Genomic DNA, 23,595 nt, shown 5'->3' on the forward strand with positions numbered 1-23,595 from the left:
TAGTCACTTGTGCAAAAAAAAAAAAAAAAGTGATACAGTGTGATTTATTCAGATTTGTGTTTGAGGAAATTCAAAATTTTAGTTGCAGGCACAAATAGGTTCTGTCTGGACAAGGAGAAAACCATAAATACTTAAAAGAACATTTTAAGGGAAATTTAGACTTTCTTATCATACTGTATTTAGTCTTTGGGTACATGGGACTATTGGTACTTTTTCCATACATGATGATATGCCCAGAGATTAAATACAGTGTGAATTTCTTCAGATATGTGTTTAAGGAAATTAAAAATTTAGTTGCAGGCACAAATAAATTCTGATTTTACAAATGAAGAATAGGAAAAGACAAGGAGAAAACCATAAATACTTAAGTGAGGAGAAGACTTAGGGATGTTTTTTGCAACTGATTGTATTTTAAGGAGACCTTAACTAGGACTTCAAGGAAGCTCTTAACTTAAGGTGTTTTGTGCAACCAGCTCCAGATACTATTTTTATCATACTATATTTAGTCTTTGGGTACATGGGACTATTGGTTCTGTTTCCATTCATTAAAAACAAACAAACAAACAAACAAAAAACAGTAGTCCCATATGCCCAGAGATTAAATACAGTGTGCTGATCTCAGTTTTTAGCCAATTTCTTCGGATTTGTGTTTGAGGACATTCAAAATTCCAGTTATAAATATAAATGCTTGGAACATATGTGAGATTGTGTAAGTGGGTCATCTCATTTCTATTTTTTGTTGATCTGAAACGAGAACAAACTGTCCTGTTTACATGAATCAGGTTTCATCAGTAGAGGGCGCACCACTTGTTTATCAGTGCCAGTCAAAATGTGTCTTTGTCTCTCCTGAGGTGTCACATTATAAATCCCGTCCGTTTTGCTCCCTCTGTGTTTTTCCATGGTTCACATATGAAAGGTTAGCTAAGGCTGAGGGCTGCTCTGCCTGCGGGGGTTTCTCTCTTTGTGTTTTTCACCGCAGTGAATGAGAGACCCCCCTCTCATCACGGGCTGATCACGGACTGATCACGTTTTGTCTTTGGGCCAATCAGAGGCGGCGGAGATGCTCGGCAGCTCTATAAATCCAACGTGGAAGCGGTGAAGGAAGCAGGAATGAAAAACAATAGAAACCTCCACGAAGACCACGCATCTAGAGACTCTTTTAGTCTTTTGATATTTTTCTACACTTAACATAAGGTAAGGGCTTTCTGATGACTTCATTATCACACACATCAGCTCATGGGTTAATTTCTAGAGGAGAAATTGTTTTCTATTTGTGTGCTGCTGAAAGTTTCCCTTTGTTTTGACCTGCTATGTTTGTTTATTAGGCTGTGTTGCTTGTGTTTATGTTGCTCTCCATGTCTCCTGTGTCCTGAGCACTTATGAGTCAGAGCAGATGAGTAGTCAGGTTGCAGGATGAATCACTGATGGTGGTGTTGTATAATCAGACATAATGTTATTTTTCCTCATCAATAACATTTAGTTGAACCTTTTCTGTCAACCTTATGTGCTCTGTCACACCCTGTCTGGCTGTATGATATTTTATGTTTAGACACAGTGGCTTCACTGTGTGTTATCCTCACGTCTCTGTAGGTTTTGGTCAAGAAAATGGCCACCTCAGCAAGTTCAAAACTGAACAAAGCTGTTAAGCAGCAGTACATGGACCTCCCTCAGGGGGACAAGGTCCAAGCCATGTACATCTGGATCGATGGGTCTGGAGAAGGGGTGCGCTGCAAGACCAGAACTTTGGATTCTGAACCCAAGACGATAGAGGGTATGATCTGGCTCTGGTGTCATCAACACGTCCACAACAACAAGACTTTGAAGTCATTGATTTCAGTTGTTTTTCTATGTCAGATCTTCCTGAGTGGAACTTTGATGGCTCCAGCACCTACCAGTCAGAGGGCTCCAACAGCGACATGTTCCTCATCCCTGCAGCCATGTTCAGGGACCCGTTCAGGAAAGACCCCAACAAGCTGGTGCTCTGCGAGGTGCTCAAGTACAACCGCAAACCGGCAGGTGAGCACAGGAGAACGACCCTGAGAGGCACTGCAGTTAAAGAATGAGAATCTGGTTCATTGCCAAGTACGCATGTAAAGAATTTGCTTTGAGGCATTGCCATAAATCAATAAACATAAATATAGAACAGATGATATTTATGATAAAAACAATACTCTAAAAATATGTACAATATATCTGAATTTAACCCTCTCTTTGTTCTTAAAGAGACCAACCTGCGCCACACCTGTAAGCAGGTCATGAGCATGGTGGAGAACAACCACCCGTGGTTCGGTATGGAGCAGGAGTACACTCTCCTGGGCACGGACGGGCATCCCTTCGGCTGGCCCTCCAACGGCTTCCCCGGTCCACAAGGTGAGAAGCTTGTCTGACTGTTTGTGAAAATGTAATATGAGAAATCCGAAAGGCCAGCTGAGTTTTAACATTTAGTTTCCTTCCACCTGATTAGGGCCTTATTACTGTGGAGTGGGAGCAGATAAGGCGTATGGTCGAGACGTAGTGGAGGCGCACTACAGAGCCTGTCTGTACGCTGGGGTTAATATCTGTGGCACCAATGCTGAAGTCATGCCAGCTCAGGTATTTGTCTTTTTTACTGTTTAACTGAAATGCATTTTCAGTTGTCAGATTGTGTAATACCAGTTAATAACGTGGCCTCTGTTGTGTTTCAGTGGGAGTTCCAGGTCGGGCCTTGTGAAGGTATCAACATGGGGGACCACCTGTGGGTTGCTCGCTTCATCCTTCACAGAGTGTGTGAAGATTTCGGCGTGGTGGCGTCCTTTGACCCCAAACCAATAACAGGGAACTGGAACGGTGCCGGCTGCCACACCAACTTCAGCACGAAGGAGATGCGAGACGACGGAGGACTGAAGTAAGAACGAGCTTTCATTGTCGTAAATAACTCTGGTATGATGTTTTGGTTTTGTGCGAGTTCCTAATTCCCTTTTCTTCACAGAATCATTGAGGAGTCGATAGACAGGCTAGCAAAGAGACACAGGTACCACATCCGGGCCTACGATCCCAAAGGCGGGCTCGACAACGCCAGGCGACTCACCGGCCGCCACGAAACTTCAAACATCGACGAGTTCTCAGCAGGCGTGGCCAATCGCGGCGCCAGCATCCGCATCCCTCGCTCAGTAGGGCAGGACAAGAAGGGCTACTTCGAGGACCGCCGTCCGTCCGCCAACTGCGACCCTTACATCGTCACGGAGGCTCTGGTGCGCACGTGTTTACTGAAAGAAGAAGGAGAGGAGCCAACAGATTACAGCAAATGAACAATCTTAAGACCAGGTGTCATTACCAGTACTGTGTTTAGCCCTGTCTTCTTCAAGACTGTATGGATCCAAGTTAAATTGTTAACATGACAGATGAAATAATTCTTAAGCTATTCCTGCATTCTTTGTGCATTTACTTGCATGCAGAGAGTTTTTACCTCTGGCACAAACACTGCCAACACATTTTGTCATGGTAGCTGATAACTTGTATCAAATTACATAACTGTTTTTAACCTGTACTAATGAAAAACATTCTTTAAGTGCAGCAGGTTTTTGCTGTAGAACTGTGACCCAAAGGATCCCAATGGCATTTGAATGTTTTTAGCAGTCGTGGCTGCTGACTGTCACAATGGTGGTTTTTATCATGTTGTGGATGTTTAAGTTCAAAATGTCAGCCAATGTTTTTTTGAATAATGAATATGTCTTTTGTCTGTTTTTCCACTTGTAATTGTCAAAAAAAATAAACAGCTAACATTTTTAGGTCTGACTTTTGACTCTAGTTTAATCCTATGTTTTGCTTTAAAGGTCCAGTGTGTCAGATTTACAGGGATATTTTGGTAGAAATGGAATGTAATAAGTATGTTATTATTAGTGTATTGAAAATAAGAACCACTGGGTTTTCATTACCTTAGAATGAGCTGTTAATATCTACATAGGGAGCAGGCTATGTTGCACCCCCATGTTTCTACAGTAGCCCAGAACAAACAAACCGAACACTATGTCGAAACGTTCACATTTTCGGAAAAACAGATTTGTTTTTTTTTTCACGTGAAACTGCTTTATTCAGTATTTTTATCCATTTAAATCACCAGGTCTGTTTGTTTTGGAGAGGAAGAGACCTCTGCAAATAATCCAGCTTCTTGTAAGATAAATTACAAGAAAAAAAGGTGAGCACACATTAGCAGATGCTCGTGATCAGTCTCCAAAATGCCAAACACACTAAGGCAGTGGCTTCCAACTGTCGGGTCACGGGTCTGTTCTGAGTGGACCACAGCTGACTTGCAAACATGTCAAGTTTGTCAAAATTACATTTCTTTATGAAGTACAGTGAATTTCCAACACAGAGTTTGTATTTTGAAGTGCTGTTTCCTGCTGTAGAGTGAGTGACAGACGGACAACATACTAGCTCAGCGACATGGTTAAACGCAATTATGATGCTGAATATATTAAACTGTGTGGAGCTTCAACTAGCAGCTATGGAGAAATCAGGATGTCATTGCTGGATCAGTTGGGATCCACTGGACTGAGGCCTGGGTCTTCAACAAGGGGCACAGGACTCCTAGGGGTTGCCAAATTATTATGATTTTTTTTCTTTTCAAAAATGAAAATGTCTGAAAATACACATCAGTACACCTTCACCTACCTGAAAACCAAAAACAGGTCAAGACTGCAGCCTGAGGCTGATATGGCCCTTTGCCTGGCAACCTCCATCTGCCCAGTTTAATATGCAATGTAATGTTATACTATATGTGTAGGAGGGGGTCTGTCTCTCTTTTGTCAAAGGGGTCCTTTGACTGTTTAACTTTGATGAACCCTACACTGAGGCAAGGACGACTCTACAATTCAGATGATTATACACTAAAAACCTACTTAATAATATATTTCACTTATGCCAATATATCCCCAAAATACACTGGACCTTTAAGTTGTGTTGTGACACAAGCCTGTTAGTCACATCCACTGTCAGCTGATATGAATCTCTAAAATGTGACCCGCGTTAAAGGAAAATGCACTGTAATGTTCAACAAATGGTGGCTGATTAAGACACGGGAACATTCACATCCCCCCGCCTGTTCAGACAGCTAAATAGACAAAGTGGCTGTCTTCGCTAGAAGGTCAACGTGACGTCAAACCTTCAAAAGAGTTGTGACAGATTTATCTTTTACTGTGAATACAGGGATAAAGGGCACGTGAGCGCAATGACTTTGCTGACTCCTCAGGACTTGATCCTCTAAAAGTAAACGATAGTCTGGTATGTTGTTTTGACACAAGTCTCAATAACCTATGGACTAGTTTTTTTTAAGTAGGCCAGGAGAGTAAAGACAGCCTGGGGAGTTCCTTTCAAAAGAACACCTGAAAACCTACGGAGAGGGACGACAATTAATTTGGAGCAGTCAGTTGAACAGTGCACTGTACAACTCACTGTATCACATTAGCTGCATAAACAAGTTAATGTATAATTTCATAATTAGTGTACACAGTTACATAAAAACATGGTTACAGTTACATAACGACTTTAACGGTCTGAGTCAGTGACGTGACTGCTTCTGGTTTTACTTAATGTTACATGTCATGCAGCAGCTCTTATTGCGCAACTTACAAACTTGATTTGAAAACATGTTGATTCCAGTAAATGCACTGAGTTGGTGAGGGACAGTCATCTGTCATGTTTAGGCACATCATAATTTCTTGCCAAAATCAACACCAGATGCTTGATGACAATTTAATTACAAATGTATTTCGTGCACCTACTAATCTTAAAGGGGCCGTGGCCTGAGGCGTTATGTTTTTGGGTTGTATATCCATCTGCCTCATTCTCATGACTGTGATATCTCAGGACCACCCAGAGAATTGCTAGAATTTGGCACAAACCTCCATTTGGACTCAACAATGAACTGATTAGATTTTGGTGGTCAAAGGTCAAGGTCAGTATGATCTCGCAATGGTCCTGTTCTTATGAACATATTGTCAATGCCTTGAGGGAATTTCTTCATATTTGGCACAAACATTCACTTGGACTCAGGATGAACTGATTAGATTTTGGTGGTCATTGGTCAAAGTCATTGTGACCTTGTGTTGGTCCCGTTCTCGTGAATGTGATATCTCAAGAACACAGGGAATTTCCTAGAATTTGGCACAAATGTCCAATTGGACACAACAGTGAACTGACTAGATTTTGGTGTTCAAAGATCAAAGTTATTGTGACCTTGCATTGGTCCCATTCAGGTGAATGCGATATCTCAGGGGTACCATGGCGGAATTTTTTCAAATTTGGCAAAATCATTCACTTGGATTCGATGATGAAATTATTAAATTTTGGTGGTCAAAGATCAGGGTCACTGTGGCCTTGCATTGGTCCCATTCTCATGAACATGATATTTCAAGAACACCTAGAGAATTTCCTAGAATTTGGCACAAATGTCCATTACATGGATACAAGGATAAACTGATCAGTATTGGTGGTCAGAGGTCAGTGTGACCTTGCATTGGTCCCATTCCTGTGAATATGATATCTCAGGAGTGCCTTGAAGGAACTTCTTCAAATTTGACACAAACATCCACTTGTACTCAAGATTGAACTGATTAGATGTTGGTGGTCAAAAGTAAAGGGTCAAGGCTGCTGTGACAAGGGTGTTGGTCCTGTTCTTGTGAAAGTGATAGCTCAAGAACACCTCAGGAATTTCCTAGAATTTGGCACAAAAGTCCACTAGGACTCAACAGTGAATCATAAGTGCTATATTGTAGGCAACTGGACTTGCTTGCATTTCTTGAAGACTTTTCGTCTGTCATCCAAGAAGCTTTTTCAGTTCTAAATGACTGGTATGGAGTTGCAAGCTTTAAACTCTGTGTGGGTGTGAACCCTTACAGAGTCGTTGGGGTCAGATGTGTGCTCTTGGTTTCAGACTCGTTAAGGTCACAGCGTGAGTCATTGACCCACCTGGCCATCATGTGAGTTGTTAGGGTCAGGTGGGACCAGATGCGAATGGGTGTGAAGTTGTCTGGGGAGGGATCCCAAGACTGCATTGTAGGTGGGTGATAAGTGGTGTCATAGTGGTGACGACTCACATTATACACCTACAATGCAGTCTTGGGATCCCTCCCCAGATGACTTCACACCCATTCACATCTGGTCCCACCTGACCCTGACATTGGTCCCATTTTCATGAATTTGATATCTCAAGAACACCTTGGGAATTTCCTAGAATTTGGCACATACATCCACTTAGACTCAAGGATGAACTGATCAATACTGGTGGTCAAGGGTCAAGGTCACTGTGACCTTGCACTGGTCCCATTTTCGTAAACACGATATCTCAGGAGTGCGTTGAGGGAATTTCTGCAAATTTGGCACAAGCATTCACTTGGACTCAGAATGAACTGATTCAATTTTTTGTGTTCAAAGGTCAAAAGTCACCGTGACCTTACAAAACATGTTTTTGGCCATAACTCAAGAATTCATACACTAATTATGACAAAATTTCACACAAATGTCTCAGTAAATAATTTTATATCCAAAAGGTCAAAGGTCAACTTCACTTGACATCACAATGTACTGCAAAAACACTTTTCTGGTCATTATGCAATGTCATATCTCAGGAACAGATGGGAACACATTTGATCAGACATGTAAAGATCTTCTGTGCTGTCGGGTTGAAGATATCCGTGAAGCATCCGTGTTTTAGACAGCAACATTCATATTTAAAACATTGGATGCTGTCATGGCTACATATAACTCTGGACAGACGTGGATGTAAACTGTAACTTGACTGGTTGGAGAAGGAAAACAACCGCAAGGTGGTGATTATAGTTTCTGCATGTAATAATTATTTTACAGCAACTTCAATATATGATGTAATACTGCTTATCAGTTTTTATAATCACGCTGCAGTGTTTTTAGATATTTCACGGTATTTCTCCCTCCTTCCAAGTAGCCACTGGAGCCTCTTCAGCTCACACTAGCATGAAAATCAATTTACAAAGATCTGAAACATGTATCGAGTTTGGTTTTTCGTCACAGAGAACATCATGTCTGCTTTAATAATTATTTATAAAGCTGCATTTTTATTGTAAGAGTAACTATAAGAGTCAACGATGCATCAAAAATGAAAAAAAAAGTAAATGGCAGAAAGGAAAGCAGAGAAGTTGTTCAAATGAATGCTATTAAATGATAATACAGTGTTTTATATTCAATGAATTTGTCTTTGAGTGATCTATCCTTATCATTCAGGCATTTAGCCTAAGTGTTACATGACTGTGTGTTTAAGAGATTATAACTGGTGTCAGCAACGTGACACTGTGGCCGACAGAGGCTCTCCAGTAAAATTTTGTCTCACATTTTATCTCATCAATAGTCATGTCTTTAGTGTGAGTGTCCTTGAGTAAGACATTTAAACTCTACCCAAACTCTAACTAATCTAAAAAGTATTTAGTGCTTTAAGGGACAACATGCTATGATTTGGGGCCCAAGGGTTAGCTTCATTCCACACTTTACGGTTGGTCTGTACAAAATGATACCATGGCCAAGTACTTATGGCACTGTACTCTACTTAGCATGGTAGTGGAGGCCTTGAAGCAGGCTGAGGGGACAGTTTGGTGTCCCAAGTTTGGTTTTACTTGAGCACATTCAGCTTGGACTAAAATCTGTCTTGACTGTGGTGAGATTATGGTTAGAGTTATAAACAGAGCGTTATATAGAGTACTTCAGAATCAGAATAAAGTTTATTGTCAAGTAGGTTTATACTTACAAGGAGTTTGCCTTAGTGTTTTGTCCAAACAATAAACATATTAAGATAAATGAAAAATACCGGCAAAGTACTGTACAAAGTACAAAAGTCAAGACCATAATTTAAGAATAGAAAATTACAATAAAAAAGGATGCTAGAAAAATTTAAGAGGATGCAATAAAGTTCTCAGTATAGAGAATATGTGCAATGTACAAGGATAAAATTCCAAGATGTGCATTAATGTAACGCATAAAGACAGATGTCAGTGGGCATCCTGGGAGTCTCGTGAAGATTTTTTTTTTTTTGGTGACATGACATTTCTGTCCTGATGGACTTCAACCTCCTGCCAGAGAGGAGTGTCTCAGAAAGTTGTGTCCAGGATGAGAGGGGTCGGCCGTAATCTCTCTTGTCCACCACAGGGTCCTGGAGGCTTACAGATCCTGGAAGGACGGTAGATTGCACCCAATCACCCTCTCAGGAGAGTAAATGATAGGCTGCATTCTGCCCTTGTCCTTAGCAGAGGCAGCAGCGTACCAGATGGTGATGGAGGAGGTGAGCATGGACCTGATGATGGCAGTGTAGAAGTGCACCATCACTAACCTGTACAGGTTGAGCTACTTTTTCTGCCACAGGAAGTAAATCTACTGCTGTGGTTTTTTTGATGAGGAAGCTGATGATCAGCTCCCACTTGACATTGTGAGTGGTGATGGAGCCCAGGAAGCAGAGGGGCTGCCTTCTTCTGGAAATCCACAACCATCGCCTCTGTTTTTAGTTCATTGAGCTTTAAGTTCCTTTGTCTGCACCAGGTTACCAGGTGATCTTCCACCTGTAGGCGCTAACCAGAATTAGCAAAGTGAGGGTGGCAGCATGATAGATTGGTGACTGGGGAAAGGACGCAGCCTTGAGGGGAACCAACGCTGATGGTCCAAGAGTCAGAGACAAGTTTTCCCAGCTTCATGTGCTGCTTCCTTTCAGACAGAAAGTCTGCTGTAATCCATCTGCAGGTGAAGTCAGACAGGTGCAGCTGGGAGAGCTTGCCCTGCTGCAAACCCAGGATGATGGTGTTCAAGGCAGAATTGAAGTGTACAAACAAGATCCTGTCGTAGGTTGCTGAGGAGTCCAGGGGCCGGAGGATGTCATGGGGGGCCATGTTTACTATGTTGCTTACAGATCTGTTGGCACTGTTGGTGAACTGCAGGGGTCCAGGAGTGGGTTAGTAAGGGGTATAAGGTGGGACAAACCAAGACACTAAAAATACGTCATAACCACAGAGCTCAGGGTGATGGAGCTGCATTCACTAGATCCTGTAGTCTTTGGGGTGTTTTTTTGGGAACAAAGATGATTGTGGTGGTCTTTAAGCAGGCTGGCATTTGGCATGTCTCCAGTGAGGAGACAATTGATAAGCACAGTGCTTCAGGGTGGAGGTAGAGACAGCTTTGCAGGGATTCTGTCCTTTGAACAGCCTGTTAATATTCTCTCCTCTCGTCCTTGTGGTGGGGGAGGAGGGGGACTCTGGCATGGGTGGTGGTGGAGGAGGAGCTGCTGGATGGGGTCACGGGGGATGGTGTCAGGAGTGTCCCATTGTCTTTCAAAGCCACAGCAAAACTCATTCAGGATGTTTGCTGGGCCCAAGTCACAAGAGGAGTGGGGAGCTTTAGGTTTGAAGTTGATAATCTTTTCTAAATGTTTCCAGACAGAAGCAGAGTCATTTGCTGAGAAGTCTTTTTGCTTCTCTCATCGCCTCACCACTATTAGTATTTTGCACAGTCTGGCCAACCAATCTTATTTTAGCTTATGTCCATAAAGGGACCTACAGTTTTCCCATATCTCTATATTTCTTTTTCTTGATTTAGCAATAGATGCCCATAAATAGACCGGAGTCATGGTGTGTGTAGTGGTATTTGCTCACAGAGAACTGTTTGACAGCAGTCTGAGAATACACAAAAGTCAAACTGGGTTCAGAGTTTACTGCCAAATCAAGATGTTCAGTACAATGGAGAGACAAAATAAGAAGAGTCACTTTACCACAAACGAACTCTCTTGACTGAGGCTTTCAGCACACACTGAGGTGATACCCGAGGAGGTGCATATATTGCACTGCATATTCACTGTTGCACAACCTTTTGAATTGTTCCCATTGCATTAAAAGTAGAGCCCTCCTCAGCTTCTCCTGTGTTATCTGACTCCATTGATGGGCTGTGAAAGTATGTGAATGGACCACTTTGGCAACAATATGAGGATAAACTGATATTTCAGATAACCTGGGCAGATAAACTGGACAAAGCGGAGGTCTCACGAGGAAAACCATTATGCCTACAGCCTTGTTGCCATGGCAGCCGGAGTCTAAACTCGGGCAATCTGGTGTGTGGAAGAGAGGCGGGGGTGGGGCTCCATACCAAGCTGTTACATAACAACAAGCAGGTCAAGAGTATAGTACACATAACAAAGACAGTTTACAAACCACAACTATGGCTTCTTATGTCCTGGAGAGCCAGTGCAGTATCAAATATCACGACAAACCACTTAATCTCACTTTGCCCTTTTCATTACACAACAGACTATTGATTATAACTAAAGAGGCATCTGAGCTGCGATTCAATCAGAGGCTCTGGACCTAATCAGATAGCTTGAGAAGCACCACCCTGTCTTAGCTCTAATCTCATCACATTGTTGCAGTCTCTTCTGCTTTAGAGGCCCTGCAGCCGCGGGAATCACCACAATCACTGGTGACAACAGAACAGAACTGGCTGTTTTTCTGTCCCACCCCTCCCCCACATCTTCAAACCTCCCAAAGCCTCCTCCCCTGCGGTGGTAGGTTTGGGGACATGTAGCGAAAACTGTCACAGCATTGCCTGCCTGATGGTCGGAAACTTGAGCAGCTGTCAAAGCAGAGCCGCACAGTGAGACAGAGAGGTTAAAGAACTCTGGACGGAGGAGCATGACCGCCACCAATTGTGACAAACGTCATCAAGATTTCAAACAAACACAAGCAGTTGTATGATCAGAACTGTCCTGACCGCTGTGATTAAACATGACCCTAAAGCTCAGATTTTATCTGTTACTAGTAGACTGAACAACTAAAATATTGTCTTAAGACAGATAATGAACAGCAACAAGGTCCAGTTAAAGGTTACATCCAATTTCAGCACAAAATCTTGGACAAGGAGCTTCCTCGTGTTCTGGTGTGTGTCCTATTATGGCAGTCCTGCTGCACATACATCACAGCTGACCGGTGATGAGAAACATGAGAATGTGTGACAAGCCTAAGAATAAGCTCAATGCATGTTCCCATTAGCCTCAGAACCAGACGAATCTGCAAGCTCTTATTTAAGTTTGGCAAATTAATCTGCTTCCCCTCCTGTTCAAACTGATTTCCATACAGCCCGGTGGGCCAGGCCAATCACAACAGTTTATGGAATATGGGACACGTTTCAGATGATGACAGATGACAGTTTGCAGAACCTGCATCCTTTACACAAAATACATGATGACCATAGACTGTAAAAATAATAGACGTAGCTACCATGACATCACCCACTGGTTTGTGAAATCCTGTTTTGAAACCTCAAGTTAGGCATTTCTGCCATCTTGCTTTTTTGGAGCCAGAAGTGACCATATTTGGGTGAGAGGCTGGAGCTATGGAGGAGCGAAGGGTGGATTTGACTGAAAAGCTGAGGACACTATCTGCAGACAGCCTGTCCATTATTATCTGGGATTTTGACACCCCTAAAACCGAGACCTTTGATAATGCTGCTTTCAAAACTTGTGTTTTAGTGTGGACAGGCGAAAACAGAGACTTTTGAAAAGGATGACACAGGCCAACACATTCTCACTCCGACCTCATCACATATTGATGTTTGATCATGGACTTTCCACTTTCCACATAGAACGTGCAAGGTACCCTGGGTGCGTTGGTTGTTGACGTTGACAAATTGTTTTTTGACCTTCAACAACAAACACACATGGTTAGGTTTAGGAAAAAAGAACAGGGTTTGGCTTTAGAATCTTATGGGATACGAACACCGCTGTCTTGCGTGGAAGTCTGTGTTTATTGGACCCATCCACCACCCCTCCCGTCCGCCCTAGTCGGACTTTCGCCGCCTTAACTTTCGTCCTTGTCCCGCTGCGTTTCCCCCTGACGCCACAGGGCAGTGTCAAACTGTAACGGTGTGAGTGTGTAGTCCTCTCTGCACAACAGTAGATTTCAATATCAAGTAAAGGAAACATTATAGAGACACTCCACAAGAACCATGCACAGACAAAAAGAGGAAGAGTGGGGGGCCCACAGAGATGTTTATGCACAGGGCCCAGGATTTGGTGGTGAAAATACTCACTCTGGCGTTGACTTTCCATCAGTGAGTTTGTGGGTTAACAGGAAAACGTTTAAAGTTAACGAGAAAGACCAAAGCATTTTACAGCTGAAACCAGGTTTACACAAACCAGTCAGGAATTTTAGATGTGTTGCCCATGTGCATGAATTTTGTGTGGTATCTATATCAGTGTGATGATAAGAGTTTGCTTCATGCTTTACAGTAAGATGATCTGCACTAAATATAATTGCCAACATGAGAAGCTGAGAACATGTGTCGAGCCTCACATGTTTTCCTCCTCTGTGTTTGGCTGACAAGACCAGGCTAGACCCTTCTTCCTAGAAGGTTTTTTTTCCCTCTTATCCTGTTTGGCTAAACTCCCTGGTGTCAGGTTGCACACAGCTGGGACAAAAAGTTCTCTCACATGTGTATGCTACTCGAGTGCATTTTGTTCTTTTGGAAAATGCAAAACATTTGCAACATAGTCTTGAAAGACTTAGCCTTGATGCTTAAAAGAGCCTTTTGTTAGACTTCACTTAATAAAAGCCTTTTCCCTGCAGGACCAACTAAACAGGAGTAAACACCTCTGTACCATTTTTTTTTTCAAAGTTTATCTGAATGAAATAAAAAGACATCAATCAGAGCCTACATGTAGGACTGAATGAAGCCAGTTGTTTTCATAATTGATTTGTTTACTTGGACTCTCTGTCTGGACTGTTTCTTTCACTGCTTGTCATGACGCGTTCTCCTCCCCCACCCTCAAATTCCAGCTCACGTGTTTTGAAACTGAGCTGTGAACTGTATTGAGTGTCAAAACACTGACTGTCAGCAGTGTGGAAATTTTGGAATATGAGGGTACCAACCCAGTCACCAGAAATGTTGGCACTATTTGTTTCTGCAAACCATAGATATGTTAAATTTGCACCTTATTATGTCACAGAAACACTGAAACTTTACATTTCAACAACACTCTGGATAATGTGTGGTTAGGTTTAGGCACAAAAACCACTTGGTTATGGCTAGGAAAAGATATGTATTGGCTTAAAATACAGAGTTTTGGGGGCAATATCCCGGCAGGAAATGCAGCAATGTCTCAGTAAACACCCACTTTTCATGGCACTATCCCCACTGGAGAAGCAGTTAAGTCTCAGTAAAAAAACAACCACTCTTCGTGCCAGTATCCTGACGGGAAACGAAGCAATATCTCTGTAAATTACTTTTTTCATGGCACTATCCCCGCTGGAAAAACAGCAATAGGTCATTATAAAACACTGACATTTGGTTCCTATAAAGCTGATCAAAACACAGTGACAGGTCGCTACAAAACACTCACGTTTGGAGCTTAAAAAGCTGTTGGAAAAACATCAACTAATCGCTACAAAACACCCACATTTGGTGGTTTAAAGCTGATGGAAACACAGTAACAGGTCGCTACAAAACATTCAAGTTTGGTTCCTAAGACGCTGATGGAAAAACAGCAATGGATCGCTACAAAACACCCACATTTGGAGTCTAAAAAGCCACTGGGACACAGCATTATTTGCTAAATCACAACCGGTTTTGTTGTTTTTTAGACTGTGGACTGCTAATTGCAACCAGCTGAAATATCTCCTGGTTAGAATTCCTCCAGTGTTCAATGTTCAGGAGGTTTTTACCGGTAGCTGAATTGTCCGCAGAGGTTTCTTCCTCTGATTTAAACCGGTAAAAACACTGACTAAAGCAGTTTTATGTTAAAAAATAAGCGTTTTATCGACACTCTTGTCGTGAAGGGGGTTGCTAACTATACTGGCTGACAAGAAAATGCAAAAGGCCCTCTTAAGGGCCAGTGTTTGTCATGTCCAATTTCCGTAACTAAGGACTCCCTATGTAGACAAATCTGGCTCATCCTGAAGTAACTAAAAATGTATTATTCTTATCCTCAGGTAATTTTACACTAAAGAAAACATACTTTTTATATATTCCATTTCTGCCATATGTCCCCCTAAAGCCTACACGCTGGACCTTTAAAGGCCCTGACACACCAAGCCGATGGTCGGCCGTCGACCAAAGTCGCTGAGCGTCTGTCGGCCTACTTTTTGCGGTGTGTCCTGCACCATCGGCCCTTCAGCGTTGGCGGCTTTTCAGCCAATTGAGCATGTTGAATCTGCGGCGGAACTAGTCGGTGAAAGAGATCACTCTGATTGGCTGTTTAGGTTTTATTCCCTCGCCCCTGTAGCGAGTGAATCTGCCTGTAGTGGAACCGGGGGCTCCACTTCACTCAGCTGCCCACAGACCCGCTGCTTCTTCCCACTTTAACCTAAATAACAAACCGGGGCTAGCTGTGAGGCTAGCGGAACGATAGCCGCAGCATGACGGAGGGACGCACAGCCAGTTAGCCTCTGCTAGCTTCTCAGCTAGCCCCGGCTCTCCGTTTGAATCCAAACGGAGAGTGGTACATTGGCTGTCAAGATGTACCACTCTCTCACTCCGCACTCTCTCATGCAGGCGCAGAACGTATGTGTCACTTGGCCGTCGGATGTAGTCCATGTAGTGTGTTCAAATGCAACTGACACAGGGCGACGTGACGCGATGTAAACGATGCAGCAGTTGGCTTTCGTCGCCGCTAGTTCTTTGATGTCGGTATGGTGTGTCCGCACCTTAAAACAAATGTGGGCCTGGAGCGTAAAGTGCAGGGCGTCAATAGCTCCTTCCCTACTTCCCTACTATTGCTGAGACCACAACCTTCATTTTGATCTTAACTAAACACCTGTAAAGTATCATGACTGCATCTTGCACGCTTGTGATGCTATGTGGCAAAATCTGTCCACAGACAGACAGAAGTATAAACACCTGGAAGGATTCTCAAAACGTCTTCTTGGTAGTTGCTTTTTAAAAGGACACAGACAAAGAGGGCATGACTTTTATTGGAAGCTTCAATATGAAGGTGAAAGGAATGAGAAGCTTTTAGTCTCCTAATTCCTTAAATTGAGAATTGGTGTCCTGATGATGCAGAGAGACTTTAACGTCTCAGCGTCCCATAATTCCTTTAACTCACTCCCACAGCTCTGATAATTTATGAGTAAAACAAGAGAAAGCAGCAGAGTAGCACTTTGAAGAAGCAGATAACCCATAAATTAGGATCCTGCAGTTCAAGACCCTGTGTTAGCAAACACTCTCCACACACTGAGCCCCTCTCAGCACTCTGACACTCACTGTTCCTTTGAAATCAGAACATCACTTTACTGGCATGGTCTTCTGCTTTGGTACAACAGTTCCTTGTACTATATTTAGACGGCACATTAGAGTTGTCAGTTCTGCATGCCACTGAAAGTGCTAAGCTTGTTAACTTTCTCCCAGATATGATGTGACCACGCTGAACAAGTCATTATGGGCACTGAGGACTGATGTTTCTGCAGGCTGGTAATCACAGACACAAACAGTGTTCTTCTTCTCTCTTTCAGCACTTTGTTTGATAAGGCAAAGGCGAAGAGAAAGTGGGTCGAGGTCATCGCTTGAGTAGATTAAGATAACTGTGATTACATTGTTAATTAAGACAAAACCTACATTTAAATACAGTTTCACTGTATCTCCCTATTGTGTGAGTCAGAAAGACTGTAATTCCATCCATAGACAAATTACTGAGGGGGCCTACCAGGCACAGGCCCAGGGGACTGAATGTCAGGAGACCCCTGGCCTTCGCCCTCAAAATGTCACTCAAATTATCATGCACTGAGCAGAAAGCCTCAAAATGACGACAGAGAGACACAAACAGACCACAAAAAGGATGCAAAGGAACTGTAAGGACACTCAAAATAACTAAACAGACATAAAACACCCTCAGTGAGACACAAACCAACCACAAGAAGCCACAAAATGAATACAAAACACATAAAATGATATAACTGAGACACAAATCAACCACAAAGAGATACAAAGTGACCAAAAACCCACAAAATTAGCAAAAGTAAACACAAAATGCCCTCAGAAGGACACAAAACAACCATGAGAAGACACAAAATGACAAAAATACACATAAAATTACCTGATGGAGACATAAAACAACCACAAAGAGCAACAAAATCGCCAAAAAACCCCCACAGAATTACCACAGACAGGCTCAGAAAGACAGCAAAGAGATGCAACAGAAGTGCAAAGTGACACAAAATAGCTACAAAAACAGCCAAAGAAACCCACAAAATTATCTCAGAGACACATGGCAACTACAAAGAACACAAAATGATCACAAGAAGACACACATATCAACCACAAAGAGATACAAAACAATCAAAAAACAAAAGTACCAAAGAAGTGACACAAACCATGCAGAAAAGGAAACAGAGCACCCTCACAGAGACACAAAATGACTAAAAAACACATGCAATTACCTCTGAGAGACACAAATCAAACACAAAGAGACGCAAAACAACAAAAAAGGACACAAAATTACTTGAAAAAGACCCAACACGTCGCAAAGAGAGGCAAGAGATGCAAAACAACAAAGGTCCTATGTAGGAGAGGTGGTATGGCCCTCTGCATGTCTCGTAATCTGCCCATGATTCCACCCTATAATCATTTTCAGGTCATTCAGTAGTTTGTAGTGCTGTTGTATTGGATTGCATTCAACCGTAAAGTGTTTCTGTTATTTTGTCCACGTCCTGTACTTCCACTGACCACAATTTGCAGCTAAAAAGACATAAAGGAAAACTATTCCATCAGCAATTTACACACATTTGACACAAAATAAAATGCTTTATTACAATTATTCTACGAAACCACAAGAAATATGTGTCCAAAAATCCAAATCTACACAGAATATACTGAACGGTGAAACTACATCACGTCTGCATGAAGTGGTACAATGTGTGTCGATGTCCTGCAGCCAGGGCACAACTTATGCAACTGGATGCGTAGCGAAGCAAATCCAACCATTTCCACAGCCGGAGAAGTTGTCTTCTGTGGAAAATTCCAAGATGTGGTATGTTCTCAATTAAGGCGGGCTACTCCACCATGAAATGTGGGAGCCACCCCCGGAATGACTCTGCACTTTTTCTTTGCAGTGTGCCAGTAAGTTACGTATACACCAATGAAAAGTTCATTCATGTCCTACTTTCTAGACAAGCACATTTAACCTCTTTAAAACATACATGTTCGTCGATGGGCCTTATTACAAGTATCCTGCAAAGTCACACACTGAGCTCAGCCAGGAGGAATGGAGAGACTATGATGTAAAGCGAGATTTTAAATGAATGGACAGCATTTGATTGAAGCTCAGATGTCTCAGATTCAGTGAGCGCGAGCATGTTTTTTATCCTCTCCTTTATTTCTTTGATCATGACTGGGGGTCTGGAAGAAACACAAACACCCCGTAAGCTAACAAACCACAATCTTTTTAATCCCAACAGGGACTTCCTGGGTGATGCTCCTTAGACTGTTTGTTAGTACAGCTTCAGCATCCGAGTTCATTTATTGCGTCACTGCAAAAGACACTTTCGTAACGTCCACCGCAGCTTTGTTGTGACAGCTTCCAGTTGACGAACACAAAAACACAGTCATGAACATTTCAACTCTCTCTGACCGGCTTTAGATTTATATCACTCTGAACTATTTTTCATTTTACTACAAACGTGGGACTTGATTTACCCTTTTGGAAACAAAAGTTGTGACTTCAAATGGACATAAACCTCCCTTGTGTATTTTACAGTTATATAACTAAAACAGATAAATCAGAAAGGATGGAGCTGCCTGTCATAATGTGGCCAACAATTATTTTACTTTACTGTGCTCTAGAGCTCATTTTCAATGTCACCGACCCACAACTGTGCTTTGTTTTTGTAGTTTTCTTAAAGGTACACTATGCAGAATTGTCAGTTGCTGGCTATAAACACTCTTGCCAGCAAAAGTGAAAGTAAAAGCCGACCCCAGATCCACCCTTGTTTGGCGCTATATTTGTGTTTCCTCAGTGTTGTGTCTCTTGGATGCCTGCTGCTTACAGCCTTGCAACTGGTCACTGCCTTTTTATAAAGCCCTGACCGGGGGTACACAACCAAAAACGTCTTGAGCAAAGAAGATAAGAAGAAAATACAGTCTCTGCAGATAAAGCAGCTATATTTGACGCCTTGGGAATGAGAATGGGCTGATTTGTCAGCATTTTCGGTGTCAGACACCGATGCAAAAAGGCACCTTTCGTAGCGGAATGATACGCCACTGGACGCATCAGTCAGTGTGTTTACATGACATCAGAGAAAAACCATTTCTTGCGTTAGTCCAACTAAAACCAGACTTTTAAATACCTGCAGACGTTAGTCCGACTATAACTGTACTAATCGTACTGCTCAAAGTTGGACTGAGGGCCCATTCATACCAAGATAGTCCAGGAGACTCGGTTCGATTGGGCGGGGAATACCGAAAAATTTCACACCTTCATTTGGTTCGGTTCACTTTCACACTGCACTTTTTAAAGTGGACCAAACTGCCTGGACAACGTCATGCATTATTGCCCGAAACGACCACTGACCAGGAAGAAAAAAAGCATGAGGAAGAAGAAAACCCGGCTCATTGATTGGCCAGGACCGAAAACAGAAATCCATCCTCTTCAGCCGGCTTGGTCACCACAAAAACACCAAACACCAAAATGCACTGCTCTCTACATCACTTCCTCTCTTTGGTTCACTTCCTCTCTTTGGTTCGCTGGATAGTCCATTTGCATTTCCCACTGTAAGCAAAGCACACCAGGGTTCACTTGCAAGTGAACCAAGACCCCCAGTTTTCAAGAGGACCAGGGTTCGCTCATTTGGTCGGCACCAGAGTTCAAATGAGCGTTCACACCACTCCAAATGAACCGAATTATCTGTGGAAGCGGACCAGGGTTCGTTTAAAGCAGACCAAATAGCGCCAGTGTGAATGCGTCACTCCCAGATAATGTGATTGGGAGTCGAATTCCTCCTGCAGGTATATAGTGAGTTGGACCCAAACTGTCCTCAGCGTTCTGCACGTGTTCCACAGTTTCCGCCCCGGGCTTTGACCTGGAGGACAAACAGCATTAAATGCGGAACAGGAGAAAAAGCTGGTCACAACATGGCAAAATCTGCATCCAGAGCTGTACACTTTTGGATGGACGAGGAGACACAGTTCACGTTGTGTAAGCTGAAAGAGTTAAATATTTTAAAATACATGAATGGGAGGAAAACACGGAATGGCGACCTGTTCAAAAAAGTGGAGGAACAGATGGACGACGCTCAATTGTTTGGTCTGTGACGTAAATGGTCAACCAGAGAAAGGTCTAGGACTAACAAGCTGACAGGGGGCATATTGCTACCTATTGTAGCGGAGTCCGACAGACTTCAGTCAATAATTCAGCCTCCCGTACTTGTGTACTGGGACAAGGACAGTAGTCAACTAAATGGCCTAGTCAAGCTATAACCATAGCTCAACTTATCTGTACATGTAAACTTACTGAGTGTATATGCCACTGGACGGTTTCAGTGAGAAACGCCACCGGTAACATCGTCGGTATGATACATCACCGGGGGGCATACGTTTGTAATGCCACCAGACGGTTTCAGTTTGAAACAAAATAAAAGAGCTGGATGTCCCTATAGAGTGGGCTGTAGGGAAGGTGTATGAGTCCAACAAACCCTGGACTTTCACCCAGGAGCCCCCTGTTCACTTCCCATGTTAACATTAAGCCAAACCATGTTTTCCTCTAAACGTAACCATGTGCTTTTGTTGCACAAGAAAATAAACATAAATACGAGGTGTTTCACCTGTGTTGTTAGTGAGTGTTGAAGAAGAATGTGTGTATCTAACGAGCAGAAACTGTAAATATTCTGTGAAAATGGAAGTGTGTTTTGAAAAGACACGATGTACGTATCAGGCGTAAATTGACACGGCATACCAAAATGTCAACAACAGATGTAGGAGGGTACCTAGCACGTCATATGTGATGTGAAAATAAATACACTGTCACACTCTTCTAGTGTGTCATAAGTCATGACTGGGAGGGAATATTTCTACATGAGTCCTGCACACTTTATCTTTAAAGATATTCATTTTGCTTTTTTGCTGATACCATGCATTGTTTCTTTGCAGGACTTATTTCTAAATTAGGATATGACGACATCTTCCAGATACAAACATTAGCTAACACAGGGCACATTGTTCAATATCTCTAAAAGCACACATTAGGAAATTTACCAGCATCTATGTGGTGTTGCTGTGTGGGAAACGACACAGGAGAAACTCTGCAGAGACTAAAACATCTGAGTTTAAAACGCAGCTTTGTGAAAGTGATTTGTTAAGTGTCTAGTTTCAACCTGCTCTTCTGGGAAAAAGCACCGGGTGCAGACCAGCACTGTCCATTTAATTACGAATTATGAGCCTCACGAGAACTTCTCAATTACTTAAGACATGCGAGCTGCCTGAGCCCTGTCTGTCTTTACAGTGTCAAAGAGAGGGCTGCTTCCTCATCTGAGCAGAGGCGTAGGCTGTTTCAACATAGGTTGAACACATGAAATGGGGTTTTTGGGGGTCCTCTGCAAGAAAATTTTGAGCTGCAAACACTTAATGTCCTGCATACTGATGAATTTTTACCATAGGCTGTATAAATAATGGACGCAGCTACGGTGATGTCACCCACTGGTTTGTAGACTCCTGTTTTAAAGCCTGGAGTTTGGCATTTCTGCTGTTGCCATCTTGTTTTTTTGGAGCCAGAAGTGATCAAACTTGGAGCTGTGGAGGAGCCAGGGGTGGATCTGAGACAGCCTGTCACTCAAAGTGGCCCCGCCCTTAATCTTTTAGCCTTAACAAAATGTAAACTGGTGAGTCACAACCTGTGCTGTTGTCATGAATGTTGAAATTGGCTACAGAGACTGAAACCAGTTTTGTACCTGGCTATAAACATGTTTATTTCTGCTGTAAAGTTGGACATTTTAATACAGCGGTTTACAGGGATTTACCCTGTTTTGGAGCCAGCCTCAAGTGGTCAGTCGATGAACTGCAGTTTTTGGTACTTGGGCACTGGCTTCATTTCTCAGCTCCAGAGGCTGCTGCTGGATTTTTCTGCACCAGTTCATGGTACAAATGTCTTTAATTTTGTCCAAACAAAAGTTCTCTGCTACTTTTAAGTTTTTATCTGGGTGGACAAATGCACATGGTCTAAATATTGAGGGGGACATGTCTCCTGCGTCCCCTCAAAATCTACGGCTATGTGTCTGAGGAAAAACACAGAAGGATTTTGTCCAGTTGGTGATGAACATTTTAAGAAAGATTATAAAAAATATTTCTCTACACTGATGAAGACACAGCCTGTTCAATTTAAAATAAGGTATAAAAACATGAATCACGATTTTATATAGTCATTTATCAAAATTTAAAAAGATAACAGGACAAGATGATGAAGATGCATATGTAATATTAATATTTACTTTTTTGTAAGGCAAAGATAATTGATAATACAAATATCATACATTTAGACTGGTTTATATTTGTAAGTCACGGATACCTGGTACTTTAGGTTATATACGAAGACAGGTTTATATTTTATTAGATAAATATTTGGTAATTGACATTATATATTTACATTTTATTTATTTTGTGTGACAAAGTTAGGTGGTAATAAAAACTGTATATTTATAAAAGTCTACGGTGAAGGTTTATCTGTATAAGGGAGTTTTTTGTTTCTTTTTACTCAGTGACTTAAGGAGAAATAGTGAGGTTCAAACACTTTATACACTCCTTTTGAGACGTGTATATCAAACTAAGTACACATTGACAATTTGCTTTTAAATTATGAATGGCTCCCGCATCATCTCGAAGAGATAGGAGGTCACCTACTGACTGAAACACTGCAGTGCAACTTATTTATCATCTAAAGCTGCACAGTGTTCCCAAAGGCAGTTTCACCAAATTAAAACCATTCAAAACAAAACATAATTCAAAACAAAGGCTCTCTGTTTGAATGAAAAGAGAGAGAAAAGGAGCTGATACACATCCTTTATACTTTATATTCTTTTCAAACATTAAACTGAGAACAGGTTTGGTTAAACACACATGTCCACTATTAGATGCACACAAAGATAACATTTCCTCTGAGTTTTTTGTTTTGTTTTAATGAATGGAACTGGGGATTTTCCATAGTGTGCATGGCTCACAAAAAAAAGCAGATAAACAGCGACACACTGAGGCCATCATAGGTAAATACATGGGGACTTAAAATAGAAGTGGAAGCTCTCGGGCCTTGGCTGTGATCTGAAACTCATCATTAGTGTGATGCTAATTTAATCACTGCAAATAGGCTGTCTCACTGGAAATAACAATTAAAGCCCAAACACGTTAGCATTTATTTAGCAGTGTAGGTTACATATCTGACATTTGTTTTAATTGGCTACATTCATTAAAGCACATGTGACCTCATGACCTAAATAGAATTAAAATATAAATGCTGCACAAATATGACCGAATGACAAACATATGTGTGTTTATTTCTAAAAGTCTGCCTTTGAAAAAGTTAAAGAGTTGTCAGGAAAACAAGAAACTCACTGAACTGTAAGTAAAGTTAAGATAAAGGTGTGAATACAA

General features: G+C 42.0%; 1 protein-coding gene across 1 annotated transcript; it reads left to right on the top strand.

Moving 5' to 3' along the window:
- Positions 1–985: 985 nt before the first annotated feature.
- glulb (glutamate-ammonia ligase (glutamine synthase) b) lies at positions 986–3,774 on the top strand. Its single transcript, XM_050055171.1, has 7 exons — positions 986–1,194; positions 1,591–1,771; positions 1,855–2,016; positions 2,224–2,370; positions 2,465–2,592; positions 2,685–2,884; positions 2,969–3,774. The coding sequence occupies exons 2-7, from the start codon at positions 1,606–1,608 to the stop codon at positions 3,285–3,287; spliced, it is 1,122 nt and encodes a 373-aa protein (XP_049911128.1). The 5' UTR covers positions 986–1,194; positions 1,591–1,605; the 3' UTR covers positions 3,288–3,774.
- Positions 3,775–23,595: the final 19,821 nt, after the last annotated feature.

This window comes from Epinephelus moara, chromosome 10 (assembly GCF_006386435.1).
Source record: "Epinephelus moara isolate mb chromosome 10, YSFRI_EMoa_1.0, whole genome shotgun sequence".
In the NCBI taxonomy this organism is placed as follows: Eukaryota; Metazoa; Chordata; class Actinopteri; order Perciformes; family Serranidae; genus Epinephelus; species Epinephelus moara.